This window comes from Anomaloglossus baeobatrachus, chromosome 1 (assembly GCF_048569485.1).
Source record: "Anomaloglossus baeobatrachus isolate aAnoBae1 chromosome 1, aAnoBae1.hap1, whole genome shotgun sequence".
Taxonomy (NCBI): domain Eukaryota; kingdom Metazoa; phylum Chordata; class Amphibia; order Anura; family Aromobatidae; genus Anomaloglossus; species Anomaloglossus baeobatrachus.
Window position 1 is genome coordinate 740,338,076 of NC_134353.1, and position 25,742 is coordinate 740,363,817.

Here is a 25,742-nt window from a genome sequence, read left to right on the forward strand (position 1 = left end):
CAGAGTCTTCCTTTACCTTAACGCGCACAACTATTGGATGGCCTATACTGAGGCTTGGAACGCACGGAAGCCGGAGGGCTGCCCCGGTTTTAGGGAGTGAACTAAAGAATGCCGTATCCATGACAACCGCCAGCAGAGTCACCTGCTGAGCTCTAGAAAGTGACTTAAGGAAGTGACCGGACTGAGGACAAAACGGAGGCCTCGGCTGCGACACTTGTGGTAAGAGACCTGCCCGAATATTATATATGAAACCCGGGGAATGGCTGCAACTGCCTGCAATGCAAGGAGGATAGTGACGGTGCGTGAGCGGCTGTGCATGAAGCCATCTGTATGCAGCAATGAAAGTGTGCGTGTGTGTTTATTTATATATATATAATTATATATATACACACTACAGTTGAGAACTTTGGGGTCACCCAGACAATTTTGTCTTTTCCATGAAAAATCATACTTTTATTTATCAAATGAGTTGCCTAATGAATAGAAATATAGTCCAGACATTGACGAGGTTAGAAATAATGATTTTTACTTGAAATAATAATTTTCTCCTTCAGACTTTGCTTTCGTCACAGAATGCTCCTTTGCAGCAATTCCAGCTTTGCAGACCTTTGGCATTCTAGCTGTTAGGCTATGTGCGCACAGTGCGTTTTTCGCGGCGTTTTTGCGCGTTTTTCAGGTGCGTTTTTGGCCTCAAAACTGCATGACTTTTCTTCCCCAGCAAAGTCTATGATTTTTCATTTTTGCTGTCCGCACACAACTGTTTTTTTAAGCTGCGTTTTTGAGCTTGAAAAAAAATAATGGACATGTCAATTCTTTCCTGCGTTTTTCTGCGTTTTCCCCCCATGCAATGGATTGGAAAAATGCAGCAAAACGCAGAGATCAAAAACGCAGCCAAAAACGCACCAAATCGCGGTAAAAACGCATGCTTTTTTTATGCGTTTTTTCGACGCAGGTGCGTTTTTGTGCGTTTTTAGCGTCTAAAAACGCAGCGTCAAAAAAACGCAGCGTGCGCACATAGCCTAAATTTGCTGAGATAATTCGGAGATATTTCACCCCATGCTTCCCCCTCCCACAAGTTGGATTGGCTTGATGGGCACTTTTTGCGTACATACGGTCAAGCTGCTTCCACAACAGCTCAATAGGGTTGAGATCTGGTGACTGGGCTGGCCACTCCATTACAGATAGAATACCAGTTGCCTGCTTCTTCCCTAAATAGTTCATGCATAATATTGAGGTGTGGTTTGGGTCATTGTCCTGTTGTAGGATGAAATTGGCTCCAATCAAGCGCCGCCCACAGGGCATGGCATGGTGTTGCAAAATGGAGTGATAGCCTTCCTTATTCAAAATCCCTTTTACCTTGTACAAATCTCCCACTTCACCAGCACCAAAGCAACCGCAGAGCATCACATAACCTCCACCATGCTTGACAGATGGCGTCAGGCACTTTTCCGGGATCTTTTCAGTAGTTCTGCGTCTCACAAATGTTCTTCTGTGTGATCCAAACACCTCAAACTTTGATTCGTCTGTCCATAACACTTATTCCACTGTCCAATGTCTGTGTTCTTTTGCCCATATTAATATTTTCCTTTTATTAGCCAGTCTCAGATATGACTTTTTCTTTGCCACTCTGTCCTAAAGGCCAGCATCCCGGAGTCGCCTCTTCACTGTAGACGTTGACATTGGCGTTTTGCGGCTACGATATAATGAAGCTGTCAGTTGAGGACCTGTGAGGCGTTGATTTCTCAAACTAGAGACTCTAATGTGCTTGCCTCCCATTTCTCTTTCTACTCTGGTTAGAGCCTGTTTGTGCTCTCCTCTGAAGGGAGTAGTACACACCGTTCTAGGAAATCTTCAGTTTCTTGGCAATTTCTCACATGGAATATCCTTCAGTTTTAAGAACAAGAATAGACTGTTCAGTTTCACATGAAAGTTCTCTTTTTCTGGCCATTTTGAGAGTTTAATGGAACCAACAAATGTAATGCTCCAGATTCTCAACTAGCTCAAAGGAAGGTCAGTTTTATAGCTTCTATAATCAGCAAAACTGTTTTCAGCTGTGCTAACATACTTGCACAAGGGATTTCTTAACATCCATTAGCCTTCTAATACAGCAAACACAATGTACCATTAGTGGTGGTTGTTGGAAATGGGCCTCCATTTCTGTGGCCGTAACCTTGGATACTTAAGCTACTGTAATGCCTGCATATGAGCTAAGTGACATAACTAATCAGGAGAACTACAGTTAGGTCCAGAAATATTTGGACAGTGACACAATTTTCGCGAGTTGGGCTCTGCATGCCACCACATTGCATTTGAAATGAAACCTCTACAACAGAATTCAAGTGCAGATTGTAACGTTTAATTTGAAGGTTTGAACAAAAATATCTGATAGAAATTGTAGGAATTGTACACATTTCTTTACAAACACTCCACATTTTAGGAGGTCAAAAGTAATTGGACAAATAAACCAAACCCAAAAAAAAATTTTTAGTTTCAATATTTTGTTGCGAATCCTTTGGAGGCAATCACTGCCTTAAGTCTGGAACCCATGGACATCACCAAACGCTGGGTTTCCTCCTTCTTAATGCTTTGCCAGGCCTTTACAGCCGCAGCCTTCAGGTCTTGCTTGTTTGTGGGTCTTTCCGTCTTAAGTCTGGATTTGAGCAAGTGAAATGCATGCTCAATTGGGTTAAGATCTGGTGATTGACTTGGCCATTGCAGAATGTTCCACTTTGTTGCACTCATGAACTCCTGGGTAGCTTTGGCTGTATGCTTGGGGTCATTGTCCATCTGTACTATGAAGCGCCGTCCGATCAACTTTGCGGCATTTGGCTGAATCTAGGCTGAAAGTATATCCCGGTACACTTCAGAATTCATCCGGCTACTCTTGTCTGCTGTTATGTCATCAATAAACACAAGTGACCCAGTGCCATTGAAAGCCATGCATGCCCATGCCATCACGTTGCCTCCACCATGTTTTACAGAGGATGTGGTGTGCCTTGGATCATGTGCCGTTCCCTTTCTTCTCCAAACTTTTTTCTTCCCATCATTCTGGTACAGGTTGATCTTGGTCTCATCTGTCCATAGAATACTTTTCCAGAACTGAGCTGGCTTCATGAGGTGTTTTTCAGCAAATTTAACTCTGGCCTGTCTATTTTTGGAATTGATGAATGGTTTGCATCTAGATGTGAACCCTTTGTATTTACTTTCATGGAGTCTTCTCTTTACTGTTGACCTAGAGACAGATACACCTACTTCACTGAGAGTGTTCTGGACTTCAGTTGATGTTGTGAACGGGTTCTTCTTCACCAAAGAAAGTATGCGGCGATCATCCACCACTGTTGTCATCCGTGGACGCCCAGGCCTTTTTGAGTTCCCAAGCTCACCAGTCAATTCCTTTTTTCTCAGAATGTACCCGACTGTTGATTTTGCTACTCCAAGCATGTCTGCTATCTCTCTGATGGATTTTTTCTTTTTTTTCAGCCTCAGGATGTTCTGCTTCACCTCAATTGAGAGTTCCTTAGACCGCATGTTGTCTGGTCACAGCAACAGCTTCCAAATGCAAAACCACACACCTGTAATCAACCCCAGACCTTTTAGCTACTTCATTGATTACAGGTTAACGAGGGAGACGCCTTCAGAGTTAATTGCAGCCCTTAGAGTCCCTTGTCCAATTACTTTTGGTCCCTTGAAAAAGAGGAGGCTATGAATTACAGAGCTATGATTCCTAAACCCTTTCTCCGATTTGGATGTGAAAACTCTCATATTGCAGCTGGGAGTGTGCACTTTCAGCCCATATTATATATAATTGTATTTCTGAACATGTTTTTGTAAACAGCTAAAATAACAAAACTTGTGTCACTGTCCAAATATTTCTGGACCTAACTGTATACTACATTACTTCTGAGTACCCTGTCTAGTGGTAGAGATGAGCATACCCTACCCTTAGTTCCCTGGATCAACGCCCTATCACAGAATCTATTGCACATAATCAATAATATTTTATTTTTCAAGGCATCCAGGCCTCTTAAATTTTAGTTTATGAATCAACCATTACAACATTAAGTGGCAGAGAGTTCCATAGTCTCTTACAGTAAAGAATCTGCATATGTGATTCTGTTTTCTTACCAGTTGTTCACTTCTTTTTAGACCATCCTTAAAGGGGGTTATCTGACACCATTCAGAGCTGCAGATTTCCACATGAAAAGTGAGTGGTGCCAATGACTATGGGGTACTTCTCACATAGCGAGATCGCTGCTGAGTCACAGGTTTTGTGACGCACCAGTGACCTCATCAGCGATCTCGCTGTGTGTGACACTAAGCAGCGCCCTGGCCCCTGCTGTGAAATCGCTGATCGTTACACACAGTGCTGGTTCATTTTTTGCTTGTTGCTCTCCCGCTGTGAAGCACACATCGCTGTGTTTGACATCGAGAGAGAAACGATCTAAATGTGCAGGGAGCCGGCGTCTGGAAGCTGCGGACACTGGTAACCAAGGTACACATCGGGTAACCAAGCGAAGCGCTTTGCTTGGTTACCCGATATTTACCTTGGTTACTAGTGTATGCCGCTCTCAGGCTGCCAGTGCTGGCTCCCTGCTCCCTGGACTCGCAGCTAGAGTACACATCAGGTAACTAAGCGAAGTGCTTTGCTTCGTAACCCGATGTGTACCCTTGCTACGAGTGCAGGGAGCCAGCGCTAAGCGGTGTGCGCTGGTAACAAGGGTAAATATTCGGTAACCAAGCAAAGCATTTTGCTTAGTTTCCCGATATTTACCTTGGTTACCAAGCGCAGCATCGTTTCCACGAGTCGCTTCTGGCTGGTGGCTGGTCGCTGGTGAGATCTGCCTGATTCACCAGCGACCATGTAGCGACGCACCAGCGATTCTGACCAGGTCATATCGTGGTCGGAATCGCTGGTACATCGTTTAGGGAGACGGTACCCTAAACGACACCACAAATCTGCCGATCAATAACATCTGATGTGGAACCCCCATAAGTACAGTATATGCACTAAATAGACTTAAGGTCCAGTCACACTAAGCAACTTACCAGCGATCCCAACAACGATAGGGATCGCTGGTAAGTTGCTAGGAGGTTGCTGGTGAGATGTCACACTGCGACGCTCCAGCGATCCCACCAGCAACCTGACCTGGCAGGGATCGCTGGAGCGTCGCTACACAAGTTGCTGGTGAGCTCACCAGCAACCAGCGACAAGCCCCCAGCGCCGCGTGGAAGATGCTGCGCTTGGTAACTAAGATAAATATCGGGTAACCAACCCGATATTTACCTTGGTTACCAGCGCACGGAGCTACACGTGCAGAGAGCAGGGAGCAGCGCACACTGAGCGCTGGCTCCTTGCTCTCCTAGTTACAGCACACATCGGGTTAATTAACCCGATGTGTGCTGCAGCTAAATGTGCACAGAGCAGGGAGCAGCGCACAATGCTTAGCGCTGGCTCCTTGCTCTCCTAGTTACAGCACACATCGGGTTAATTAACCCGATGTGTGCTGCAGCTACATGTGCACAGAGCAGGAGCCGGCACTGACAGTGAGAGCGGGGGAGGCTGGTATCAAAGGTAAATATCGGGTAACCAAGGACAGGGCTTCTTGGTTACCTGATGTTTACATTGGTTACCAGCCTCCGCAGAAGCCGGCTCCTGCTGCCTGCACATTTAGTTGTTGCTGTCTCGCTGTCACACACAGCGATCTGTGCTTCACAGCGGGACAGCAACAACTAAAAAATGGCCCAGGACATTCAGCAACAACCAACGACCTCACAGCAGGGGCCAGGTTGTTGCTGGATGTCACACACAGCAACATCGCTAGCAACGTCACAAAAGTTGTTCGTTAGCAGCGATGTTGCTAGCGATGTTGCTTAAGGTCCAGTCACACTAAGCAACTTACCAGCGATCCCAACAACGATAGGGATCGCTGGTAAGTTGCTAGGAGGTTGCTGGTGAGATGTCACACTGCGACGCTCCAGCGATCCCACCAGCAACCTGACCTGGCAGGGATCGCTGGAGCGTGGCTACACGAGTTGCTGGTGAGCTCACCAGCAACCAGTGACCAGCCCCCAGTCTCCTAGTTACAGCACACATCAGGTTAATTAACCCGATGTGTGCTGCAGCTAAATGTGCACAGAGCAGGGAGCAGCGCACACTGAGCGCTGGCTCCTTGCTCTCCTAGTTACAGCACACATCGGGTTAATTGCCTGATGTGTGCTGCAGCTAAATGTGCACAGAGCAGGGAGCAGCGCACACTGCTTAGTGCTGGCTCCTTGCTCTCCTAGTTACAGCACACATCGGGTTAATTACCTGATGTGTGCTGCAGCTACATGTGCACAGAGCAGGAGCCGGCACTGACAGTGAGCGGAGGAGGCTGGTATCAAAGGTAAATATCGGGTAACCAAGGACAGGGCTTCTTGGTTACCCGATGTTTACATTAGTTACCAGCCTCAGCAGAAGCTGGCTCCCTGCTCACTGCACATTAGTTGTTGCTGTCTCGCTGTCACACACAGCGATCTGTGCTTCACAGCAGGACAGCAACAACTAAAAAATGGCCCAGGACATTCAGCAACAACCAACGACCTCACAGCAGGGGCCAGGTTGTTGCTGGATGTCACACACAGCAACATCGCTAGCAACGTCACAAAAGTTGTTCGTTACCAGCGATGTTGCTAGCGATGTTGCTTAGGGTACCTTCACACTTAGCGATGCAGCAGCGATCCGACCAGCGATCTGACCTGGTCAGGATCGCTGCTGCATCGCCACATGGTCGCTGGTGAGCTGTCAAACAGGCAGATCTCACCAGCGACCAGTGAACAGCCCCCAGCCAGCAGCGACGTGCAAGCGACGCTGCGCTTGCACGGAGCCGCCGTCTGGAAGCTGCGGAGACTGGTAACTAAGGTAAACATCGGGTATGGTTACCCGATGTTTACATTAGTTACCAGTGTGAGCAGGGAGCCGCGCACACTGAGCGCTGGCTCCTTGCTCTCCTAGCTACAGTACACATCGGGTTAATTAACCCGATGTGTAATGCAGCTACATGTGCAGAGAGCAGGGAGCCGCGCACACTGCTTAGCGCTGGCTCCTTGCTCTCCTAGCTGCTGTACACATCGGGTTAATTAACCCGATGTGTACAGCAGCTACATGTGCAGAGAGCCGGAGCCGGCACTGGCAGCGTGAGAGCTGCAGAGGCTGGTAACTAAGGTAAATATCGGGTAACCACCTTGGTTACCCGATGTTTATCTTGGATACAGCTTACCTCAGCTGTCAGACGCCGGCTCCTGCTCCCTGCTCGCTTCATTTGTCGCTCTCTTGCTGTCACACACAGCGATCTGTGTGTCACAGCAGGAGAGCGGCTTTGAAGAAAACGAACCAGGGCTGTGTGTAACGAGCAGCGATCTCGCAGCAGGGGCCAGATCGCTGCTCATTGTCACACACAGCGAGATCGCTAATGAGGTCATTGCTGCGTCACAAAAAGCGTGACTCAGCAGCGATCTCGGCAGCGAGCTCGCTGTGTGTGAAGCACCCCTTAGTGTGACGGGGCCTTTAGTGTGACGGGGCCTTAACAGACCATTGTATTTTACACATTTAATAGATTAAAACCCTTATCAAGTGTGTGACCACAGCCCTGGATGAGGTGGCGGACTTTATTTCCATACATTACCACAGCAAAAGTGCAGGGCAGCTGACACCTATTCACACTTCTGTGTGACCCACATTCCATTTGCTGGTAATTAACATGAAAGGATCAGCATTTTCTTTTTTTCCCACTATCTGTAGAGAATCACTGGATGTTTGTGTGGAAGAAGTTCAGAAAGTGGATTATGCACTCAGTAAATGAAAAGCGTGTGATTTGCATGTGTAATCATGTCGATTAGGCTTTAGTCACATCAGTGCTCGGAGCTCTTAAGGTCCAGTCACACTAAGCAACTTACCAGCGATCCCAACAACTATAGGGATCGCTGGTAAGTTGCTAGGAGGTTGCTGGTGAGATGTCACACTGCAACGCTCCAGCGATCCCACCAGCAATCTGACCTGGCAGGGATCGCTGGAGCGTGGCTACACAAGTTGCTGGTGAGCTCACCAGCAACCAGTGACAAGTCCCCCGACGCCCCGTGGAAGATGCTGCGCTTGGTAACTAAGGTAAATATCGGGAAACCAACCCGATATTTACCTTGGTTACCAGCTCACGCAGCTACACGTGCAGAGAGCAGGGAGCAGCGCACACTGCTTAGCGCTGGCTCCCTGCTCTCCTAGTACAGCACACATGGGGTTAATTACCCGATGTGTGCTGCAGCTAAATGTGCACAGAGCAGGGAGCAGCGCACACTGCTTAGCGCTGGCTCCTTGCTCTCCTAGTACAGCACACATGGGGTTAATTACCCGATGTGTGCTGCAGCTAAATGTGCACAGAGCAGGGAGCAGCGCACACTGCTTAGCGCTGGCTCCCTGCTCTCCTAGTACAGCACACATGGGGTTAATTACCCGATGTGTGCTGCAGCTAAATGTGCACAGAGCAGGGAGCAGCGCACACTGAGCGCTGGCTCCCTTCTCTCCTAGCTACAGCACACATCGGGTTAATTAACCCGATGTGTCCTGCAGCTACATGTGCACAGAGCAGGAGCCGGCACTGACAGTGAGAGCGGGGGAGGCTGGTATCAAAGGTAAATATCGGGTAACCAAGGACAGGGCTTCTTGGTTACCCGATGTTTACATTGGTTACCAGCCTCTGCAGAAGCCGGCTCCTGCTGCCTGCACATTTAGTTGTTGTCTCGCTGTCACACACAGCGATCTGTGCTTCACAGCGGGACAGCAACAACTAAAAAATGGCCCAGGACATTCAGCAACAACCAACGACCTCACAGCAGGGGCCAGGTTGTTGCTGGATGTCACACACAGCAACATCGCTAGCAACGTCACAAAAGTTGTTCGTTAGCAGCGATGTTGCTAGCGATGTTGCTTAGTGTGACGGGGCCTTTAACCAAAAAAAATTGTGGCAAGGATTTGTTCCAAATTATCCAAACTGTAATCAATGGTCCTTTGCCTGTTGGGGATGTTATACCAAAGACAACGCTGACGAGAAACATTAAAATGGCCACAATATACTTCATCCAGCAAGTGAAATAGTTAAAATGTAGACTTGTAGAAAGTAAGGTGGCCAAGCATGTGTGGCCAGTAGCCACATTGGTATACGCCTAGTGATCTGTAACATAGAGGACATAACAGTTTTCTCAAATCTTTGATATTTGCTTAGATATAATATAACATTTTGGGTTATTTTTTTTGTCAGGAAGTAAAGGGATTACAGAGAAGATGGAAAGTGAACAAGAGGACCTGTCCCCCCAAACAGCATTTGAAAAGGACCCCTTCCAAATGACAGTAGAAGACGTGTACGATATCTCACACGTGATAGGACAGGATCTTATGAAGATCGGCAAGGAAGCCCGAGGGGTAACAGACCTTGTGGCAGATCTTCAGTTTAAAATTGTACGTGTCCTGGAAGTCCTGGAAACACTGGTGAACCAGTCAAGTCTTGCTACTGAGGAGATGAAGATGGAAAGGGATAACCTAAAGGGAGAGGTGGAAAGACTGATGAGAGAAGGTCTGCAGGCGGATCAGGTATCTGACGATTCTGGAGTTGAGTTTTATGTGTAAACACAATTTGCCCAAAGGGCAACTAGAGGTACCCTAAACTAAAGATTAATAAAACTTAACTTTTAATACTAACAAACTAACACAGATCAATCTAAAATCAGTAGCAGGTAGAGCAATCAAACATATACTAAATCAGGTATACGTCCGCTGATCGGACACTATGAGTAAGTGAACAACTGTCCTACAATAATTGTCACGGTGATATTGCCCTACCCTGCCTAATAAAAGCTAACTAATAGCCTCCCCAACATGTTTCACCATGTCTGGCTTCATCAGGGGCTAAGGCTATAGATATATGGGTATGGATTGAGGTTTAGGAGTTTTATGTGTAAACACATAAGTTCCTCATATTTATAAAACACCCAAAGGGGTTGCCCAGGCTTGGGAAGAAAATTTGCAATGTTTCTATTTGACTGCAGACTTTTGAATCCTGACCGTATGTGGTCTGCACACTGTAAGGATCCTCCACAGTTGCTGGTGCAAACTAATGTACACATAACTACAGGTATGCGATTTGCATACTCGAGGTCACAAGCCAACAAAACATGCTCGTCCTCTGAATTGAAGTGCACTGAGAGAGGGCAAATCCTGACAGTGTACAGACCACACGCTGTCAGGATTTAGAAGTGTGCAGTCACATTTGCATACTTTCATCCCAGAGTCCACAGCTCTTATTCCCTGTCGTCTTCCTGGTTTGCTTTGATGGTTCTAAGTTTTTATGGGAAAACTACCTAGGTCCAAATTACACCAATCTTCAGACCCTGATGTTTTGTTTTATAGTATCTAGGAAGGTATGAACATTAATTTGTGATTTTGATACAATGGTAATTGCGGCATGAAATAGGAGGCAGCACACAATTTCTTTGTCGCTCCATTGGGAGACCCAGACAATTGGGTGTATAGGCTATGCCTCCGGAGGCCGCACAAAGTATTACACTAAAAGTGTAAAGCCCCTCCCCTTCTGCCTATACACCCCCCGTGCTCCCACGGGCTCCTCAGTTTTTTGCTTTGTGCGAAGGAGGCAGACATGCACGCATAGCTCCACAGATTAGTCAGCAGCAGCTGCTGACTATGTCGGATGGAAGAAAAGAGGGCCCATAACAGGGCCCCCAGCATGCTCCCTTCTCACCCCACTCTTGTCGGCGGTGTTGTTAAGGTTGAGGTATCCATTGCGGGTACGGAGGCTGGAGCCCACATGCTGTTTTCCTTCCCCATCCCATTTAGGGCTCTGGGTGAAGTGGGATCCTAATCGGTCTCCAGGCACTGAGACCGTGCTCCATCCACAGCCCCTGGGGATTCTGCTGGATAAGGAGCCGAGTATCGTCAGGGACATGGCCCTGCTACTTTGAGGTACTCTATGTCCCCGTGGGGACCGCGCACAGAAACACTCCAGCATTGCTGGGTGTGTTAGTGCGCCGGGGACCGCGGCGCTGACCGCACTTGTGCCATCACACGCTGCAGCGTGGCTGGGTGTGTAGTGTATTGGGGGACTACCGCGCTGACCGCCGCTGCCATTGTTATACATGCGGCGCGGCTGGGACTGTTAGTGCGCCGGGGACATCCGCGCCGACCGCGCTTATACGGCGGCCGCGCTTATAACTCTAGTCCCCGGCTTTTGCGGCCTAGTCTCATTCTCTTCCCGCCCCCAGGCCTGCCAGTCAGGGGAAGGGCGGGACGCTGTACAGAATGTCAGCACTGAGGGCTGGAGCATGCTTTGCATACTCCATCCCCCTCACTGTGCACAGTGGGGCACCAGTTTCCCGCACTTTCTAGGGCACGCCCACGGCCCCCTCCTCTCCTCAGGACGCTGGCAGCCATTCCTGTCAGCTCTTCTGACGCTGGAGAGGGGAGACAAGCTCTGGGAGACCGAGGCAGGGATTCTGGTGGCCACACAACCGCTTTGAGCGCCCGGTAAGCAGCACCTCAGGTGTTGGCCCCACTTGTGCAGAAGTGTACTTATAGATTATATGATTATAGGCTATACTTTACACTGTATAGTGCACGGTTGATTTTTGGCTATATACTGTGAGGTAGCTCGGTCGGCTGCGCAGCAGAAGACACGGGATCCAGGCATCAAGGTTCACAGCACACGGTGTTTAATGTCCAAACAAAAAGTCCATAACAAAATACATGTGCCTCTCCAGCAGAGGGCTCAGGAAGTTCTGGTCACTTCCCCCACACCCGGCACACCTGCCCTCGTTCCTGTTTCCTTTTAACCCTTCCTTAAGCCTGTAGGGAAACAGCATTAACCCTATAGTGGATTTACTTTCTATCATGGAGTGAGCACAACCTGGGCGAGACATACCGGCCGTCATAGATTACCCCGGTCACAGTCTCACATACCCCCCCCCCTCAGTTCAAGCGTGCGGGGTTGAACTCCAGCCATCAAGCACGGGCCGCGGGACAAGGCATCGGCGTTGCCCTGCAACCTACCGGCCCGGTGTTCAACCGTAAACCGGAAGTTCTGCAGAGAAAGGAACCACCGGGTAACCCGGGCATTCCGTTCCTTGGCGGACCTCATCCAGACCAGTGGAGAGTGATCCGTCACCAAGCGAAACTGCCGTCCCAGCAGGTAATAGCGTAGGGACTCCAAGGCCCACTTGATCGCCAGGCACTCCTTCTCCACTACGCTATAATGCCGCTCGGGAGGGGTGAGCTTCCTACTCAAGAAGGTGACGGGGTGTTCCTCCCCCTGAACCACCTGAGACAGCACTGCCCCCAGGCCGACCTCCGAGGCGTCAGTCTGTACTATGAACTCCTTCCGGAAATCAGGGTTGACCAGAACGGGCTGTCCGCACAGGACCCCCTTCAGGGCCCGGAAGGAGTCCTCGGCCTGCGGAGTCCACCGCACCATGACGGACTTCTTGCCTTTGAGAAGGTCCGTCAAGGGGGCTGATAGTCCCGCAAAATCCTTTACAAACCTCCTGTAGTACCCCACGATACCCAGGAAGGCCCTAACCTGCTTCGTGGTCAGGGGTCTAGGCCACTTCTGGATCGCCTCAACCTTGTTAATTTGGGGCTTAATCACTCCTTGGCCTATCACGTAGCCCAAGTAGCGGGCTTCCGTGAGTCCCAATGCACATTTCTTGGGATTGGCTGTCAATCCGGCTGTTCGAAGCGCGTCCACCACCGCTTGTACCTGTTCCAAGTGGGTCTGCCAATCGGAGCTGTAAATAATGATGTCATCCAGGTACGCTGATGCATACGCCTGGTGGGGTTCCAGCACTAAGTCCATCAACCTCTGGAACGTGGCCGGAGCGCCATGTAACCCAAAAGGCAAGACAACATAGTGGAAGAGACCCTCCGGCGTAACAAAAGCTGTTTTCTCCTTGGCGGACTCCGTTAGTGGCACCTGCCAGTACCCTTTGGTCAGGTCGAGCGTGGTAAAATATCGCGCCTGTCCCAGCCTATCAATCAGCTCATCCACCCGGGGCATGGGGTAGAGATCGAACTTGGATATTTCGTTCAATCTCCTAAAGTCATTGCAGAACCTTAAGGAGCCATCGGGTTTTGGTATTAGGACAATCGGACTAGCCCATTCACTCCGGGATTTTTCGATGACCCCCAGGCGTAACATTGTCTTTACTTCCTCCGATATGGCTTGTCGTCGAGCCTCCGGCACCCGGTATGACTTCAGGCGTACCTTCAGGTGGGGCTCGGTGACAATATCATGTCGTATCAGACTGGTCCTACCGGGCAGCTCGGAGAAGACATCGGGGTTCTGCTGAACCAACCGTCTGGCCTCTCGCCTCTGTTGCTTGGTGAGGGCTTCTCCAATCCTTACTTCCGGTTCGTCCTCTCCGGAGGTCGCTGGAGCCGGATGTGAACGACCCGAAGAGGAGGGAGGTGGGGAAAAAACAGCCATCAGGCTTTCCCGTTCCTGCCAAGGTTTTAATAGGTTGACATGGTATATTTGTTCAGGTTTCCGCCTACCGGGCTGCAATACTTTATAGTTAACCACCCCTACTCTTTCCTTTATCTCGTAGGGGCCTTGCCACTGAGCCAGGAATTTGCTCTCCGCCGTGGGGATCAATACCAACACCCGATCCCCGGGTTTAAAGGTCCGCACGGTGGCTTGTCTATTGTAGCGGCCGCTTTGCGCGGCCTGAGCCTCCTGTAAGTGCTCCTTCACAATTGGCATGACCGCGCTTATGCGGTTCTGCATACCCAAAATGTGTTCAATCACACTTTTATGGGGGGTGGGCTCTTGTTCCCATGTTTCCTTTGCCAGGTCCAACAATCCCCGGGGATGTCGCCCGTATAACAATTCAAAAGGCGAAAACCCCGTGGATGCCTGTGGCACCTCTCGTATGGCAAACATCAAATAGGGAAGCATCATATCCCAGTCTTTCCCGTCTTTTGAAATCACCCTTCTTAGCATGGTTTTCAGGGTTTTATTGAAACGCTCGACTAAACCGTCCGTTTGCGGATGATACACAGACGTACGCAACTGCTTGATCTGGAGTAGCCGGCATAGCTCTTTGGTCACTTTAGACATGAATGGGGTCCCCTGATCCGTAAGGATCTCCTTGGGCAATCCCACCCGGCAGAACACAGCAAACAACTCCCGAGCTATAAGCTTTGCTGCAGTATGTCTGAGAGGTATCGCCTCGGGATACCGGGTGGCATAGTCAACGATCACTAGGATGTGTTGGTGCCCTCGAGCGGACTTTACGAGGGGCCCCACCAGATCCATCCCTATCCGTTCAAAAGGGACTTCTATAATGGGTAACGGTACCAACGGACTGCGAAAATGGGTCAGGGGTGCAGTAAGCTGACACTCCGGGCAGGTTTCGCAGAACCGTTTTACCTCCCCAAAGACCCCGGGCCAATAGAACCTTTGCAATATTCGCTCCTGCGTTTTCTTGACCCCTAGGTGGCCACTCATCAGGTGTTTATGAGCCAAGTCGAGGACCCGCCGGCGATGCGGCTGGGGCACCACCAACTGTTCTACCCCTACGCCCCGTATTTCATCTACCCGGTAGAGTAAATCCTGCTTAAGAGCGAAATGGGGGTACCTTACCTGGGCACTGGGCAGCTGTGCCACCCCGTCAACTACTGTCACCCGACTCCGGGCATGTATTAACGTAGGGTCCTGGAGTTGGGCTGTCCCAAACGTATCCGGGGACGCCTCCAACTCCGGGATGGGCTCGACCGTCTCAGCCTCTCCTGCCAATACCTCTAGGGGTGACCTATCGGGTTCACACTCTGTCCCTATCATCGTGACCCCTACGGCAGGTGTCCCGGATTCAGGATTGTAGGGCTCAGGTCCCGGACCGACCAATATCTGAGGGGACTTAGGGGGTCCCCTCCATAAAGTCCAAAAATAGGGCAGATCCCTTCCTAGGATCACGTCATAAGGAAGAGTGTTAAGAAGTCCCACCTCATGTTGCACCTGACCGCAAGGTGCTGTGATGGTGACAATCCCCGTGGGATAGTCGTGGCGGTCCCCATGTATGCAAACCACCCCCACAGTGCGTCCTGTGGCCTTTACTTTAGCTCTCAAGGTGGATCGCACAAGGGTCACTAAGCTTCCGGAATCCAACAATCCTGTAACCGGACATCCATTCACCTGTATTTGGCACAAGTGGGGCTCTGTCTCTGGGGAGACCAGGTCAGCGGTACACACCACCTGAGCATACATTGAACCCCGCCGGGTAACCCCACAATCCATGGGCTCCGTGGTGAGTGGACACTGGGCTTCCATATGTCCCACCCGCTGGCACCGCCAACATCTAATAGGGAAGGAAACCCCCTTGACAAGTTGTCGTTTAGGGTACATGGCCTTCCGGACCTCAGGAACGGCGGGCGCGGCCTCAGCCAGGATGGTAGCGGACTCCTGTACCGGTGTCGGCGGTGGGTCCTTGGCCCTAGGCTTGGAGGGGCCGGACCGACGGGCGGTACGCAAAGTCTCAGTGTCCCGTATCAAGTCCTGCGTAGCCACATGCCGCTCTACCAGGGACACTAATTGGTCCAGGGTACTCGGGTCACCCTGTCCTACCCACCGTTGAACGGTGACGGGTAAAGTGCGCACAAAACGATCCACTACTACCCTTTCCACCATTTGCGCCGGGCTCAGAGTGTCAGGCTGCAACCACTTTTTTACAAGATGTAATAAGTCATAGGCCTGGGAGCGTACGGGTTTGGCTTCCTCATAGAACCACTGATTTACCCGCTGAGCCCGTACATAGGTATTCACCCCCAACCGAGCCAGTATTTCGGCTTTCAGGGTCACATAGTCAATGGCGTCCTCGGTACCGAGGTCCAGGTACGCTTTTTGGGGTTCCCCCGTCAGATAGGGCGACAATACCTCAGCCCACTGCGGGGTCGGCAGCTTTTCCCGCTCGGCCACCCGCTCAAACACCGCCAGGAACGCTTCCACATCATCACCCGGGGTCATCTTTTGCAACGCTTGTCTCACCGCTTTCCGGACGCTGCCGTCGTCACCCGGTCCCGGGGTTGTTGCTGCCGGTCCGGCACGGATCGACTTGGCCAGGAGAACCATCTGTTCTTGGTGCCTTTTTTCCTGCAATTGTAAGGCTTGCTGCTGACGTGCATTGGCCTGCTCCATCTGTTCTTGGTGCCTTTTGTCCTGCACTTGCAAGGATTGCTGCTGACGTGCATTGGCCTGCTCCATCTGTTCTTGGTGCATTTTGACCTGCACTTGCAAGGATTGCTGCTGACGTGCATTGGCCTGATCCAACTGTTCTTGGAGTTTTTTTTCCTGCACTTGCAAGGATTGGAGCAGGTGTGCATTGGTTTGTAGCTGCTGTGCATTAGCCTGTTGCTGCTGTGCATTAGCCTGAGCCAAATGCTTTAGTATGTCCTCCATGGCGTCGCCGGGTTTGGGCTGTAGTATAGCCGCTCGAATCCAGGACATGCGCAGCTGGGTCACCAGGGATGGATGCTACACCTCACCGGCTGTCATGCCCGCCGATTCTCCACCATATGTGAGGTAGCTCGGTCGGCTGCGCAGCAGAAGACACGGGATCCAGGCATCAAGGTTCACAGCACACGGTGTTTAATGTCCAAACAAAAAGTCCATAACAAAATACATGTGCCTCTCCAGCAGAGGGCTCAGGAAGTTCTGGTCACTTCCCCCACACCCGGCACACCTGCCCTCGTTCCTGTTTCCTTTTAACCCTTCCTTAAGCCTGTAGGGAAACAGCATTAACCCTATAGTGGATTTACTTTCTATCATGGAGTGAGCACAACCTGGGCGAGACATACCGGCCGTCATAGATTACCCCGGTCACAGTCTCACAATACCCTCCTGGGTTGCTCAGGGGAGACAACAGCATGGTGCCCACAAGAAGCAGGGGTGCCAAAACACAGGCTTACTATGCTGCCTGCGCCGCATGTACGGCTTCACTACCGGCAGGTTCCACTGACCCTCATTGTGTGCACTGCTCGGCCCCTGTGGCACTTACTCAGCCGGAGCCTCTGCTAAGGGTGGCCCAGGGGGAACCACCTGCTAACACTGTCCAGGTGACAGGGACGGAGTTTACAGTTTTTACTGAAAGGCTGTCTGAGACTATGGCTAAGATACTAGAAGCTTTGCAGTCCAGACCGGTATCTCAGACCATGGGCACTGTGGAGTCATTGCCCCCTGGTTCCCCTCAGTTGGAACAACCATGTCCTCCCGGGGTGTCTCATAGATCCCAGGGTGAGGTCTCTGACACGGACCGCAGTCCCAGACCGCCTAAGCGAGCTCGCTGGGAAATTCCCTCGACATCATCACATTGTTCAGGGTCTCAGCGGGAGGACTCTCTGTATGATGAAGCGGAGGTAGCTGATCAGGATTCTGATCCTGAGGCTGCTCTCAACCTTGATACTCCTGATGGGGACGCCATAGTGAATGATCTTATCGCGTCCATAAATCAAATGTTGGATATTTCTCCCTCAGCTCCTCCAGTAGAGGAGTCAGCTTCTCAGCAGGAGAAATTCCGTTTCAGGTTCCCCAAGCGTACAACGAGTATGTTTCTGGACCACTCTGACTTCAGAGAGGCAGTCCAGAAACACCGGGCTTGTCCAGATAAGCGTTTTTCTAAGCGCCTTAAGGATACACGTTATCCCTTCCCCCCTGACGTGGTCAAGGGCTGGACTCAGTGTCCCAAGGTGGATCCTCCAATCTCCAGACTGGCGGCTAGATCCATAGTTGCAGTTGAAGATGGGGCTTCACTCAAGGATGCCACTGACAGACAGATGGAGCTCTGGTTGAAATCCATCTATGAAGCTATCGGCGCGTCTTTTGCTCCAGCATTCGCAGCCGTATGGGCACTCCAAGCTATCTCAGCGGGTCAAGCGCAAATTGACGCACTCACACGTACGTCTGCGCCGCAAGTGGCTTCCATAACATCTCTAACGTCGGCATTTGCGTCCTACGCTATTAATGCTATCCTGGACTCTGCGAGCCGTACGGCGGTTGTAGCCGACAATTCGGTTGCAATACGCAGGGCCTTGTGGCTCCGGGAATGGAAGGCAGATTCGGCTTCCAAAAAGTGCTTAACCGGTTTGCCATTTTCTGGCGACCGTTTGTTTGGTGAGAGATTGGATGAAATCATCAAGCAATCCAAGGGAAAGGAAACATCCTTACCCCAGGCCAAAGCAAACTTACCCCAACAGAGGAGGGGACAGTCGAGGTTTCGGTCCTTTCGGGGTGTGGGTAGGTCCCAATTCTCTTCGTCCAAAAGGCCTCAGAAGGATCAGAGGAACTCCGATTCATGGCGGTCTAAGTCACGCCCTAAAAAGGCCGCCGGAGGTGCCGCTACCAAGGCGGCTTCCTCATGACTTACGGCCGCTTCACACCGCATCCTCGGTCGGTGGCAGGCTCTCCCGCTTTTGCGACACCTGGCTGCCACAGGTAAAAGACCGTTGGGTGAGAGACATTCTGTCTCACGGTTACAGGATAGAGTTCAACTCTCATCCTCCGACTCGATTCTTCAGAACATCTCCGCCTCCCGAGCGAGCCGATGCTCTTCTGCAGGCGCTGGGCACTCTGAAGGCAGAAGGAGTGGTGGTCCCTGTTCCTCTTCAGCAACAGGGTCACGGTTTTTACTCCAACTTGTTTGTGGTTCCAAAGAAGGACGGGTCTTTCCGTCCTGTCCTGGACCTAAAACTGCTCAACAAACACGTAAAGACCAGGCGGTTCCGGATGGAATCCCTCCGCTCCGTCATCGCCTCAATGTCCCAAGGAGATTTCCTAGCATCAATCGACATCAAAGATGCTTATCTCCACGTTCCGATTGCTCCAGAGCATCAGCGTTTTCTGCGCTTCGCCATAGGAGACGAACACCTTCAGTTCGTGGCACTGCCGTTCGGCCTGGCGACAGCCCCACGGGTTTTCACCAAGGTCATGGCTACAGTAGTCGCGGTCCTCCACTCTCAGGGACACTCGGTGATCCCTTACTTAGACGATCTGCTGGTCAAGGCTCCCTTTCAAGAGGCATGCCAGCACAGCCTCACCGCTACTCTGGAGACTCTCCAGAGTTTCGGGTGGATCATCAATTTTCCAAAGTCAAATCTGACACCGGCCCAATCGCTGACATATCTTGGCATGGAGTTTCATACCCTCTCAGCGATAGTGAAGCTTCCGCTGAACAAGCAGCGTTCACTACAGACGGGGGTGCAATCTCTCCTTCAAGGTCAGTCACACCCCTTGAGGCGCCTCATGCACTTCCTGAGGAAGATGGTGGCAGCAATGGAGGCAGTCCCTTTCGCGCAGTTTCACCTGCGTCCTCTTCAATGGGACATCCTACGCAAATGGGACAGGAAGCCGACGTCCCTCGACAGGAACGTCTCCCTCTCTCAGGCAACCAAAGCTTCCCTTCGGTGGTGGCTTCTTCCCACTTCATTATCGAAGGGGAAATCCTTCCTACCCCCATCCTGGGCGGTGGTCACGACGGACGCGAGTCTGTCAGGGTGGGGAGCAGTCTTTCTCCACCACAGGGCTCAGGGTACATGGACCCAGCAAGAGTCCTCACTTCAGATCAATGTTCTGGAGATCAGGGCAGTGTATCTTGCCCTGAAAGCATTCCAGCAGTGGCTGGAAGGCAAGCAGATCCGAATTCAGTCGGACAACTCCACAGCGGTGGCTTACATCAACCACCAAGGAGGAACACGCAGTCGGCAAGCCTTCCAGGAAGTCCGTCGGATTTTGATGTGGGTGGAAGCCACGGCCTCCACCATCTCCGCAGTCCACATCCCAGGCGTGGAAAACTGGGAAGCAGATTTTCTCAGTCGCCAGGGCATGGACGCAGGGGAATGGTCCCTTCACCCGGACGTGTTTCAGGAGATCTGTTGCCGCTGGGGGATGCCGGACGTCGACCTAATGGCGTCCCGGCACAACAACAAGGTCACGGCATTCATGGCACGTTCTCACGATCACAGAGCTCTAGCGGCAGACGCCTTAGTTCAAGATTGGTCGCAGTTTCAACTCCCTTATGTGTTTCCTCCGCTGGCACTGTTGCCCAGAGTGTTACGCAAGATCAGGGCCGACTGCCGCCGCGCCATCCTCGTCGCCCCAGACTGGCCGAGGAGGTCGTGGTACCCGGATCTGTGGCATCTCATGGTCGGCCAACCGTGGGCACTACCAGACCGACCAGACTTGCTGTCTCAAGGGCCGTTTTTCCATCTGAATTCTGCGGCCCTCAACCTGACTGTGTGGCCATTGAGTCCTGGATCTTAGCGTCTTCAGGATTATCCCAGGAGGTCATTGCCACTATGAGACAGGCTAGGAAACCAACGTCCGCCAAGATTTACCACAGGACGTGGAAAATATTCCTGTCGTGGTGCTCTGATCGGGGTTTTTCTCCCTGGCCATTTGCCTTGCCCACTTTCTTGTCCTTTCTTCAGTCCGGATTGGAAATGGGTTTGTCACTCGGCTCCCTTAAGGGACAAGTCTCTGCGCTCTGTGTTTTTTCAGAAGCGCCTGGCCAGACTTCCACAGGTACGCACGTTCCTGCAGGGGGTTTGTCACATCGTTCCTCCTTACAAACGTCCGTTGGAACCCTGGGATCTGAACAGGGTGCTGATGGTTTTTCAGAAACCACCGTTCGAGCCAATGAGGGATATTTCTCTCGCACGCCTTTCGCAGAAAGTGGTTTTCCTAGTAGCAGTCACTTCACTTCGGAGAGTGTCTGAGCTGGCAGCTCTGTCATGCAAAGCCCCCTTCCTGGTGTTTCACCAGGACAAGGTGGTTCTGCGTCCGGTTCCGGAATTTCTCCCTAAGGTGGTATCCCCCTTTCATCTCAATCAGGATATCTCCTTACCCTCTTTTTGTCCTCATCCAGTTCACCAATGTGAAAAGGATTTGCACTTGTTAGATCTGGTGAGAGCACTCAGACTCTACATTTCTCGTACGGCGCCCCTGCGCCGCTCGGATGCACTCTTTGTCCTTGTCGCTGGCCAGCGTAAAGGGTCACAGGCTTCCAAATCAACCCTGGCTCGGTGGATCAAGGAACCAATTCTCGAAGCTTACCGTTCTGCTGGGCTTCCGGTTCCCTCAGGGCTGAAGGCCCATTCTACCAGAGCCGTGGGTGCGTCCTGGGCTTTGAGGCACCAGGCTACGACTCAGCAGGTGTGTCAGGCGGCTACCTGGTCGAGCCTGCACACTTTCACGAAACACTATCAGGTGCATACCTATGCTTCGGCAGATGCCAGCCTAGGTAGGCGAGTCCTTCAGGCGGCGGTTGCCCACCTGTAGGACGGAGCCATTACGGCTCTATTATGAGGTATTATTTACCCACCCAGGGACTGCTTTTGGACGTCCCAATTGTCTGGGTCTCCCAATGGAGCGACAAAGAAGAAGGGAATTTTGTTTACTTACCGTAAATTCCTTTTCTTCTAGCTCCAATTGGGAGACCCAGCACCCGCCCCTGTTTTTTTGTGTACACATGTTGTTCATGTTGAATGGTTTCAGTTCTCCGATATTCCTTCGGATTGAATTTACTTTAAACCAGTTTATAATTTTTTTCCTCCTTCTTGCTTTTGCACCAAAACTGAGGAGCCCGTGGGAGCACGGGGGGTGTATAGGCAGAAGGGGAGGGGCTTTACACTTTTAGTGTAATACTTTGTGCGGCCTCCGGAGGCATAGCCTATACACCCAATTGTCTGGGTCTCCCAATTGGAGCTAGAAGAAAAGGAATTTACGGTAAGTAAACAAAATTCCCTTCTTTGTACCTTTTTTTTGTACATACATCTGAACCCGGCCTCACGTAAATACAGCATGTAATTTATTGCTTGGAGCTGTATATTTTTACAGTAATCATTGCTTACACAGTGATAATGTATGGGAGAGGGGGGAGGTTAAATCATTGACCTATATAGCTAAAGTTTTGAATTTAATTATGTTGTTTTATTAAGAATATTGTAACCATCTCACGGTACTAAATATACAGTTTTAAAAAAGCATGCTGGGCTATAGGTGCAAAAAATATTCCATACTTCATAGACATGAGAAGACCCCACCACTGCCAGATCCATACTGACCATCAATTGAGTTAAAGAGGTTGTCTACTAATAAGAGAACCTCTTCTGATTCCACGTTTCCCCAGGTAAAATAATAAATTCTATACTCACCTCCCGCACCGTTGTCGATCCAGCAGAGTCTGGACTCGCGGTGCTGGGGCTCACATGGGGTTATGACATCATGTAAGCCCCACGTCCAATCAGCATTGTCTTCTATCTCCCCTCCTTTAGACCAAAGAAGGTTATCAACAGGAAGTGAGGTTTGCAGCTGCACTCACTTCCTGTTCATTGTTCACCACTGATTGAATGTAGGGCTCGCGTGACGTCATAACCCAACGTGCACCGCGAGCCGCGGCTCCCCTGAAACAGCACAGGTACTGGATACAAGTATAAGCTTTACTATTTTACCTGGGAAAACATGTGGAATCACTGGGGGTTCTCCTACTAGTAGACAACCCTTTTTAAATAAGGCTATGCTTTGTAACACAGGTTTAATGGTAGAGTTGAATATCTCTAATTTATTAAGATGCGTGCACTGATTTTATTTTTTTTTTTGCAGACTGACCTAGGACCCGACAAAATGATTATAGATCTCACAGACCCAAACCGGCCACGATTTACATTACAAGAATTAAGGGAGGTGCTGCAGGAGCGGAATAAGCTGAAGGTTCAGCTCTTGGTGGCACAAGATGAATTGCAGTGCTATAGAAGGTAATTTTCTGTATGAGCTTTGGCGACTCAAAGTTGTGATACAAATTAAAATTAAATTTGTAATATTAAAATATATTCTTTGAGTTAGAAATAACCTTCTCCAACCCCTGTGTATAGTGGTGTCATTCCTCCAACTGAAGACCAGATTGTGACATTGGAAAATGAATCTATAATCACCAGTTCACCAAGACCAAACGATAGCAGCAAAGACAAGTCAACGATTAGCCGCCTGTAAGTGTTACTCTTCTCTGCACATTGTTGTTGTAATTTCCATAAAAGACTAGAATTATCCTTTTGCGTTCAACTTCTTATTCTTTCTCTGTCAGCACAGAATGATTGTTCAACCCAAGTACAAGCGCACGGTGCATTATGGCGAGGACAATCTTAAAGTGTAGCTACCCACATGCTAGTTTTCTATTTATCTCCTCCTTTCTCTGGATCAATGAAGCTGTCAATCAAAGATGTTGGGAGGGTGGAGGTAGGGGAAAAACAAATAGGTGGGAAGGTGCACCTAAATGTTTGGCCCCGCTATGAAGCTCTGAGCTCCTGAACTTGGTTGGAACAGTCATTATGTGCTGATAGAAACCCTTTAACTCATTTCAAGAAGTGATACATGTTTAAAACTATTTAAGGTGACCACACACATTACAGACAAGTCAAGGGACCAGCATATTTCATGTGTTGGCCACTGACAAAGGTGGCAACCAAACTGAGTGTTCCTTAAAGGGACTCTTGTCAGTACACAATGGCTGTTAAAACCAAGTACAGGTACTCGATGCATCATGGTGGGGCTAATCGTTTAAATACACCTTCTCACCTGCTTGTTTTCCCTCTATCTCCACCCTGCCCTCTTCTTTAATTAATATCGCTGGCTCCTTAGAGCCAAATAAGGGGGAGATAGATGGAAAACAAGCAGTTGGGAAGGTGCACATAAATCTTTGGCTACACCATGATGCACGAGTGCCTGTACTTGGTTTGAACAGTCTTTCTGTGCTGACAAAGTCCCTTTAAGGCTATGTGCGAACTAGAAAGTGTCTTTTTCTTAAGAAAAATCGGACCCTCTTAAAGAATCCCGCACCCGCAGTAAAAAAAATAAAAAACGCACCAAAACCGCAATGAAATCCGCATGCGGTTTTACCACGGTTTTCCACGTATTTTCCGCGGATTTTTACCATTATCTATGGCAAAAAACGCAGGTACCTGTGCAAAATAAGTGACATGCTCATTAATTCCGCAGTGGAAAATCCGCAGGTATAAAAAAACACAGTGTGCGCACAGCATTTTTTTAAAACCCATAGGATTTGCTGGGGAATGACTGCAGCAATGTTAGACACATTTTCTGCAGCAAGTCCGCGGCAAAATCTGCAGCAAATCCACAGCGTGCGCACATAGCCTAAATGCATTTTCCCACCAGTTTGTTGTCCATCTGTTTCCACCCTTCTTTGCCTCTATAAAGCCAGAGCCATCAATTAAAGAAGAGGGGAGCGTAGAGATTGAAGGATAACACCAGGCAGAAATGTGTAAATGATTAGCCCCACCATTGGACACAAGCGCCTGTACTTATCATTCTGTGCTGACAGAGTCCCTTTGACCCCTGCACAACATATGATGTACAGTTATTTCATAGCCGTGTGTCTAACTTTGAAGCGGGATCTCACACCAAACCCACATCTTTCCTGGTAGATGATATCTGAATTATTCCTCTAATGTATTATTGAAGACCTCTGTGCTTTTCATGAGGATTTTCTCTGTTCATAGTAGTATGCTATGCATACTACAAGCGATCAGATGATCACAGGTTTAAGTCCCCTTAGGGACTTTATATGTATCAAATACATATAAAAGTGGAAAAGTGTTTTTAAAAAATATGAAAAAATCTAAGTTTAAATCAAGCCCATTTTACAGCATTAAAATAAGATATTTAAAAACAAAAAAAATACACATTTGGTATTGCTGCATTTGTAAAAGTCCATTCTAGCAAAATATTAAATAAATTAATCAGTAAATATAAGCATTTTTTTTCAAGCTGTATAGACACCTTACCTTACTACAAATAAGGCCATGGTCTTCTCAGTATTTTAGCCTCTCTATTTCTCTTGTTCTATATTTTATATTGGCTTTAACATAAAGGAAAGTATAGGGTTAAGCTATGGGCTACATGGCGACATTTGTCACACAACAGTAATATTACTGACAAATTATGCAAAAAAAAATCTGCGCAACTTGTCTGCAACTATTTTAGATGTGTGATTTTGCTGTAAAATAAAATAGCCAGGTGTAAATAAGTCGCACTTTGCATTGAAGTCAATGGCAATTGTGTCACTGGCGACCAGAGACAGAAAATCCAACACATTTTGTGACTCCATAGATATTGATAACATCCAGTGTTGCAGTGTAGCTGCCATTTCAGCCTTATTACAGGTTTGCCATGTAGCCCTAGCCTAACTGCGACCTCTTTAAACTAATTCAGGATGCACACTGCCCCCAGCATTTGGCTATACCTATAGTAACAATATAAGAAGAATACTAATTCTAACTTTTTTTTGTACAGGTTTTCTCCATTTAAACAAGACAAGCAAGAACAAAAGTAATGTCGTTTTCAGTATTTTTACCTGGAGTATTTTTAAAAGACCAATGTATAAAGTGTTTGATATAGATGGTAAGTTTATCCAAAACTGGACTTTTTCACCAATAGGAGCCTTGTTCTTTAGGGTGTATATACAAAATCTGATTTATAAGAAAGATGGTGATATTGGAAGACAAATAACTTCATCTCTCAATGAACGAATGGGCACGTGCAGGATACATGTTAAAATCGTCATTTTCAGATTAGCTTTCCACTTGCTACTATTACTGACTGGTTAAAGCTATGATCACAGCTCCTCCGACGATCCGAAATTAGCAAAGG

At 49.2% G+C, this 25,742-nt stretch overlaps 1 protein-coding gene across 1 annotated transcript; it reads left to right on the forward strand.

The window, feature by feature from the left end:
- Positions 1–81: 81 nt before the first annotated feature.
- Positions 82–25,742, forward strand: RILPL2 (Rab interacting lysosomal protein like 2). The gene is made up of 5 exons (XM_075341815.1): positions 82–219; positions 9,291–9,619; positions 22,683–22,834; positions 22,952–23,065; positions 25,386–25,742. The coding sequence occupies exons 2-5, from the start codon at positions 9,314–9,316 to the stop codon at positions 25,423–25,425; spliced, it is 612 nt and encodes a 203-aa protein (XP_075197930.1). The 5' UTR covers positions 82–219; positions 9,291–9,313; the 3' UTR covers positions 25,426–25,742.

Coding starts and splice junctions, on each gene's coding strand:
- RILPL2 (XM_075341815.1), top strand. CDS start 9,314: ATGGAAAGTGAACAAGAGGACCTGTCCCCCCAAACAGCATTTGAAAAG. Junction 22,835..22,951: donor GAATTGCAGTGCTATAGAAG/GTAATTTTCTGT, acceptor CCCTGTGTATAG/TGGTGTCATTCCTCCAACTG. Junction 23,066..25,385: donor AAGTCAACGATTAGCCGCCT/GTAAGTGTTACT, acceptor TTTTTTGTACAG/GTTTTCTCCATTTAAACAAG.